The 7,767-nt window shown below is 41.9% G+C and overlaps 1 protein-coding gene across 2 annotated transcripts; it reads right to left on the bottom strand.

Annotated features, from left to right (window-relative positions):
* Positions 1 to 4,485: 4,485 nt before the first annotated feature.
* LOC309856300 (uncharacterized protein) lies at positions 4,486 to 7,480 on the bottom strand. Of its 2 annotated transcripts, none has more exons than XR_014307147.1 (2): positions 7,464 to 7,480; positions 4,486 to 4,634 (listed from the first exon to the last, which is right to left on the bottom strand). XR_014307147.1 is itself a non-coding variant. In XM_082717243.1 (2 exons), exons 1-2 carry the CDS (start codon positions 5,378 to 5,380, stop codon positions 4,490 to 4,492), a joined length of 534 nt encoding a protein of 177 aa, XP_082573369.1. In that variant the 5' UTR covers positions 5,381 to 6,139; the 3' UTR covers positions 4,486 to 4,489. The 2 variants fall into 2 exon arrangements, 1 of the variants encoding a protein (XP_082573369.1); XM_082717243.1 differs by lacking the exon at positions 7,464 to 7,480 and adding an exon at positions 4,992 to 6,139.
* Positions 7,481 to 7,767: the final 287 nt, after the last annotated feature.

The raw sequence follows: 7,767 nt of genomic DNA, 5'->3' as shown, positions 1-7,767 counted from the left end.
GTTTAAAATTAAAATAGCAAATAAGTTTTTGAAAATAAGTCTAATATATGAACCATGTGCTTCTAAGATTTACTCTAAAGTACAGCTATCAAAAAGTGTGTAATTGGAGGGGTGCCTGGGTGGCTCAGTGGGTTAAGCCTCTGCCGTCAGCTTAGGTCATGATCTCAGGGTCCTGGGATCAAGCCCCAAGTCAGTCTCCCCTGCCTGTGTTGGGTTTCCTGCTTGGCGGGAAGCCTGCTTCCCCCACTCTTTCTGCCTACCTCTCTGCATACTTGTGATCTCTCTTTTTGTCAAATAAATAAAATCTTTTTTTTAAGTGTGTAATTGGAGTAGAATAGGCATATGTATAAATGGGACAGAAAGGAGAGTACAGAAATAGATTTACACATATATTGTTATTTGTTTCCTAATAACAATACTGAGATATTTCAATGAAAAAAATATATAATATTTTCAGCAAGCTGTCAAGGAGCAACTACATAGCTATAAGGGAGAAAAAAGGCAACTTTTGTCATTTCCTCATGTATATACAAATATTGATTCATGATGAAACATAAAACTAAAAGTAAAAATGAAAAACTCTACTGCTTGTTAGAGAAAACAGGATTTAAATTCTTACATCCTAGGTGCAACAATGTTTCTTAGATGGGAAAAAAAGAGCATAAAATTTAAAAAAAAAAAGAAAAAGAAAAAATAGACTCCATCAAAATTTAAAATTCTTCCTCTTCAAATGTCACCATTAAGTGATTAAAAAGTCATATAGAGGGGGAGATGAACCATGAGAGACTATGGACTCTGAAAAACAATCTGAGGGTTTTGAAGGGGTTCTCCTCCCCTTCAAAATGGGAATTTGGGTAAGCCTGGTGGTGGCTATTATGGAGGGCATGTATTGCATGGAGCATTGGGTGTGGTGCATAAACAATGAATTCTGGTACACTGAAAAGAAATTTAAAAAATTAAAAATTAAAAAAAAAGGAACAGGAACAAAAGGGAAAAAAATAAGAGAGGTTAACCAATAAAAATAAATAAATAAATAAACAGACCCTTAACTCTAAAGAAAAACTTGATGGTCACCAGAGGGCAGGGTGAAGGGTATGGGTAAAATAGGTGATGGGTATTAAGGAGTGAACTTGTAATGAACCCCAAGTGTTGCGTGCAAGTGTTGAATCACTACATTGTATGCCTGCTACAGTAACTAAATGGAATTTTTAAAAAATCATGAAAAATTAAAAAAAAAAAAACATGTCAGGGGCACCTGGGTAGCTCATTTGGTTAATCCTCTGGCTCTTGGCTTGGCTCAGATCATGATCTCAAAGGTTGTGGGATCAGGCTCTCTGTTGGGCTCTGGACTCAGTGGAGATTCTGCTTGAAGATTCTCTCCTTTCGCCCCTCCCCCACTCACACACACTCACTCTCACTTTGTCTAAAATACATAAATCTTAAATAAAAAAGGTTATGTGAGAAATTCTCAACATTATTAAATACTAGCAAATGAAAATTTACATAACAAAATACCCACTGGAATGGCTAAAATAAATAAGTCTGATAAATACAGTTTTGTCTAGGATGTAAAGGAATAGAATTCTCATTCATTGTATAACTCCTTTAGGCTATTGGGGTAAGGAAGAAGATGAGACAGATTGGCTACAAGTGAAGCATGCCTGTCTGATGAGGTTAGGAATCCAACTTCAGTGGGCATGTCTGGGAGGCAGTATGAAGGGTATGAGAAAGGTGTGGACTATAGGTGTTGTTTGACTAAAAACTAAGCAAAAAATTCAATTATTTTATACCTATTAAATATATTTGAAATATATTCGTTATCAATCTTCCTCCAAATTAGACTCTAGACCATGATTATTTTACTCTATGTGGCATGCATTGTTATACGAAGTGATACAATTACTTGTTGAATATTATTTAAAGTAAAACATATTATTTATAATAAAACATATTATTTATCTCCATTATGTTATTAATATAATAAATCATATGTTTCTTTTAACATTAAACAAACTTTATAATCTCAAATATATTATCTTTTAAAAATACTCTCTTGCATTCAATTATGTAACAAATAGAAAGCATTTTGCACCTATAATCATGAGGGATATTAACCTGAGGTTTTCATTCTCTTATTTGTTTGTCTGATTTCATGTCAAGATAATTTTGTCCTCTCAAAAAGTGTTAAGAAATATTCACTTGTCCACTATTTTCTGAAAGAGTTTATGTAATTTTGGTATTATGGTGATTTTAAATGTCAACTAGAAGTTACCAATAAGATAACTTTGTTTTGTTTTGTTTTGTTTAATTTAATTTAATTTAATTTTTTTCAGTGTTCCAAGATTCATTGTTTATGCACCACACCCAGTGCCCCATGCAATTCATGTCCCTTAATACCCACCACCAGGGTCACCTAATACCCCTCACCCCGCTCCCCTCCAAAACCCTCAGTTTGTTTTTCAGAGTCCACAGTCTCTCATGGTTGGTCTCCCCCTCCGATTTCCCCCAATTCACTTTTCCTTTCCTTCTCCTAATGTTCTCTATGTTATTCCTTATGCTCCACAAGTAAGTGAAACCATATGATAATTAACTCTCTCTGCTTGGCTTATTTCACTCAGGATAATCTCCTTCAGTCCTGTCCAGGTTGATACAAAAGGATGGGTATTCATCCTTTCTGATGGAGGCATAATACTCCATTGTATATATGAACCATATCTTCTTAATCCATTCATCTGTTGAATAAGATCATTTTGGTTTGGAGTTTTCTTTGCATGACACCATATGCCTAGTAGAGTGCTAAGTACAAAGCAAATTGCTGCTGACATGATATGTCACTTATTAACTTTACACCTTCTTCTAACAGCCATGTGTAATTTTTGGCATGCATTATTTTATTTTTCTTAGATTTTATTTTTTTTTAATTCTATTTAAATTCAATTCAGTAAACACATAGTGTGCTATTAGTTTAAGGGTAGAATTTAGTGATTCATCACTAGTGTATAATACCCAGTGCTCACTACATCAAGTGCCTTCCTTAATGCCCATCACCTAGTTACCACATTTGCCACACTCTTACTCTCCAGCTACCCTCAGTTTTTTCCCTATACTTTAGAATCTGTTATGGTTTGCTTCCTTTTCTGTTATCTTATTTGTTCCTTACCTTTCTCTATGTTCTTTTTTTTTTTTTCTTAGTGAAACCATATGGTATTTGTCTTTTGTTGACTGACTTATTTCACTTAATAGAATACCCTCTAGTTCCACCCATGTCCTTGCAAATGTCAAGATTTCATTATTTTTGGTGTCTGAGTAGTATTCCGTTGTATATACATACTATCTCTTCTTTACCCATTTACCCATTGATGCACATCTGGGATCTTTCCATAGTTTGGCTGAAAGACCCTCACACCGCACCCAAGAACCAGACACCACGTCTCCACTGGATGCAAGTCGCAAGAGGTGATTTATTGTTTACACAGGCGCCTGCGGACGCATCAGCCTCCTGTGGACTGAGTGTGCTGGGCTAAGTTGGGGAGCAGATTATATAGGGCAGGGTTGGGGTGGCGAGAAGCGAGCTTACAGAAGCAGATGCATGGTTACAGGGATCTGATTGGTTAATTTAAATCAAGCATAGTCAGGCATTGGGTTCAAGGCAAGGACACAGCCGTTTGTTCTGGCGGGCCTTGCCTCAGCACTCTGGAAAGTCCCAGGTACACTCTGTTTCTCATTTGTCTTCCCTTTTGACAGGCCGGTTGACCATAGACATCCTGGTATGTGTTGCCATCCGGCTATGGGGACAATAGGTTACTTAATCAAGCCTTCAGCAATGGGAGAGGGGTCTTTCATTCCCCCTTTTTCTTTATCATGGATAGAATCTTATATCCATTCGCTTTGTTCATGAAGTAAGTCAATTTGAGAGCCGGTCTATTTAATTAGTTGATATTGCTGTGTCAGCACCATTGTCTGGATTACTGACAAGCGATCTTTCATGAACTGTACGAGTTTATTTAAGATACAAGGGCCGATTGAAAGAATTAGTAGAAGTATAATAAAGGGCCCTAAAATGGTGGGCAGTAACGTGGTGAACCAAGGAGATCGATTAAACCAACTTTCAAACCAGCCCTTTTGGGATTCAAAATCTTTTTTTCTTTGGGCTAGTCTTACTCTGAGTTTATCCATGGTTTCTCTAACAATTCCAGTATGATCAGCATAAAAGCAGCATTCCTCCTTGAGGGCTGCGCATAATCCTCCTTCTTTTAAGAACAATAGGTCTAGCCCCTCCTATTTTGTAGAACCACCTTGGAGAGGGAGGTTAAGGATTTTTCTAAGGCAGTGATTGATTTTTCTATAGCTTCTAAATCAGCAGTCATGACGGCCTGCAAATGCATAAGATGGTTGCTTTGGAGTAGGGCAGAAGTTCCCGTTCAGATACCTGCCGCTATTCCCCCAATTCCTAGTAATATGGCTAATGTTAAGGTAAGGGGTTCAAGGTTCATGGCTTGATGCCTGCGGACCCAGACAGTATCCCCGATTTTGTAGGGATGGGGTCGCGACAGGATGTTAAGTTCTTCCTGGTAGGCGGCTGCCAGGGGTTTCCAGACTTCTTGTTGCACCAGCTGCAAAGCTTGCAGATGGGCCTGTATGGAGGGGGAAGGGGAGTGAGTAGAGATATCTGCCTCAAAGAACCTGACAGCTGGAGGGGGAGCACCATAGAGGATTTCGAAGGTGTCAGACCATGAGGACCAGGAGTGTTTCTGGCCCTATAGAGTGCTAAAGGCAGGAGCTGGACCCAATCTTTAGAGCCAGTTTCAAGCAGTAATTTAGATAGAGCCTCCTTGATGGTTCTATTCATTCTCTCTACCTGTCCTGAACTTTGGGGTCTGTAAGCACAATGTAATTTCCAATCGATCCCCAAAAGCTTGGCCACCGACTGACTTAACTGGGAGACAAAGGCAGGCCCATTTTCTGACCCCAGTACCTCAGGCATTCCATACCTTGGGAAAATCTCCTCCAGTAACTTCTTAGAAACTATGTTGGCAGTCTCCTTGGTGGGGAAGGCCTCTGCCCATCCTGAAAATGTGTCTAGAAAAACTAAGAGATATTTATATCCATACATTCGAGGTTTGATCTCGGTAAAGCCAATTTCCCAATGCGTGCCAGGGCGGTGACCGCGTACTCGGACTCCTGGTCCGATACTAGTTTTTCCAGGGTTGACTTGGGCACACGCTGTGCAATTTGCGGCCGCTTGTCGAAGGAGGAAGTTTCGTTTGGGGAAATAGTTTTCTAAATTGTCCCTATCCATTAAAGATTTCATTTTGTTTGCACTTAGATGAGTCAGCCAATGGAGGTTATTTATTAGTTCCTTTGCCATTTTAATGGGCATTATGGCTTTTCCTTGATATTCCCATCAGTTTAGGGCCAGGTTGTAATTGGCCCCCAACCTCTGCATTATGTCTAAATCGGTTTCTTCATAATTCCAAACGGGGGCTTCATTGTTTTCCTCTGTCCCAGTGAGGATGGTAACAGTCAATAGTTGAGGCCCTAAAGTTGCCCGTCGGGCTGCTTTGTCGACCAAGCGATTTCCTTTGGCCTCTGGGCTATTTCCTTTTTGATGGCCTGGGCAGTGCATTATGTTCAGCTTTTTGGGAAGAAATAAGGCCTTTAGTAGGGCCAATATTTCAGTTTTATTTTTAACTTCTTTTCCGTCGGAGGTCAGTAGTCCCCTCCTCCGATAAATTTCCCCATGAATATGGGCAGTGGCAAAGGCGTATCTGCTATCTGTATAAACATTAAGTCTCTTACCTTCTGCCAGTTGGAGGGCCTGGGTTAAGGCAATTAGCTCGGCCCGTTGTGCTGAAGTGCCTCCTGGTAGTGCACTTGCCCACACAATTTGAGAGTCGGTCGTGATGGCGGCTCCTGCCTGTCATTCTCCATCCTGCAGGTAGCTACTGCCATCCGTGTACCAGGTCAGGTCCGCATCCTTCATGGGGTGGTCAGTTAGGTCAGGTCGTGCCCCATGCGTTTCCGCAAGGATCTGGTGGCAATCATGCAAGGGGGCCTCCCCAGGGGTGGGTAGGAGAGTTGTGTGGTTGAGAGTCACCACAGGTCCGAACTGGATTCTGTCTGTGTCCAGGAGGAGGGACTGATAGTGAGTAAGCTATGGTCCAATGGTATTGTTTCCCTCCGGTAGCCCCTTGAACCCATGCCGTCCTGGGGCTTTGTTTAAGACAGAATGTTGTGCCCGGTATCTACCAAAAAAAGGTGACTGGTTGCCCCCCGACAGTTAGGGTTATCCTGGGCTGGGGGGGGAGGGGCACTCCTGGCCCTGACATCCCTAGTCCTTATCCAGGGCCATTAATCTTGTGACCTGTCTGATATTTTCCTTGGGGTTACGGGGTCTTTTTGGGTAGTCTTTGACCCAATGTCCTCTTTCTTTGCAATAGGCTTTCCTGTTTCTGACCCTTGATTGCCTTGCACTACGGCGGCCAAGATTTTGCTAAGTTCCTTATTTCGCTTATGCTCCCATTTCTTCTGAGCCCTGAGTGACCTGTCTTACCTGAGCCAAATTGGTGGGGTGGCACCCTGCATTATGGAGGCCTGCTATGAGTAACTGGCGATAAAGATTTAGGTGGGTCCTACCTTCAGCCATGTTGAAATCCCAGTCAGGACGGGTCAAGGGAAAGGCGGCATCAATCACGTTCGGGAGTTGGGTAGGTCTTCCATTGTCTCCCATAACATTTTATTATCCAGTATGTCAGGAGGAAATTTACTAACTGACTCATTGAATCTGGTTTTAGCTCTTGATATTTATCTTTGATATTCCCTCCCGATATGTACGATGTTGCAGACAAGGGGAGGGGTATCTCTCAGGTGCTGTCCTGCTCGCGTCCCTCGAGGGAACTTAGGAGCGTCTTAGCTAAGGTCTATCCATATTAACCCCGGACCAGGCTACTCCATGGAGTAGATGACCGTTATGCTGTATGATGCTCCGCGAGACTCAGGGTGCAGCCCAGTCAGACTCTGTAGCTGAAGGCGGTGGAGCCACACTAACACATTCACACAATCAGGCATTCCTCAGATTCAATCAGGTTAGACACCCTCCTTTAAACTAAATGTAACCTTTATAACCAGAACAAGGAACATGTTTAAAGACATTTTTTAGCCTTGGAAAGAAAGACTAATTAATCATAGACACTTAAGAAATTAATAAGACAATTTAGACATAGGAGACAAAAACAAATATCGCTGCGCGGCTTCGGTTCAAAATCGAAAGTACGGATTACAGATGGCCCAAGATAATGGACCTTTTTAGATCCCCCGAGCGTCCCCCGGGGTGGGAGGGGAGAAGTCTGAGTTCCTCAACTCCTTCTCAAGCTGCCCAAAATACAGAGCAACAACGTTGTTGTACAGAACATAAAACATAAAAACAGACAGAGAGACAGGGACACAGATGCTGGCCAGCTTACCTCCCGGTGGGGATCGGCTAGAGTCTTTCTTGGGTGGGAGTCCAATAAATCTCAGCGGAACCGCGAAATGAAAGACCCGCACTCCGCACCCAAGAACCAGACACCACGTCTCCACTGGATGCAAGTCGCAAGAGGTGATTTATTGTTTACACAGGCGCCTGCGGACGCATCAGCCTCCTGTGGACTGAGTGTGCTGGGCTAAATTGGGGAGCAGATTATATAGGGCAGGGTTGGGGTGGCGAGAAGCAAGCTTACAGAAGCAGATGCATGGTTACAGGGATCTGATTGGTTAATTTAAATCAAG

The sequence above is a fragment of the Mustela nivalis genome, assembly GCF_964662115.1.
Source record: "Mustela nivalis genome assembly, chromosome: X".
In the NCBI taxonomy this organism is placed as follows: domain Eukaryota; kingdom Metazoa; phylum Chordata; class Mammalia; order Carnivora; family Mustelidae; genus Mustela; species Mustela nivalis.
This window is presented reverse-complemented; position numbering and strand designations above follow the sequence as displayed.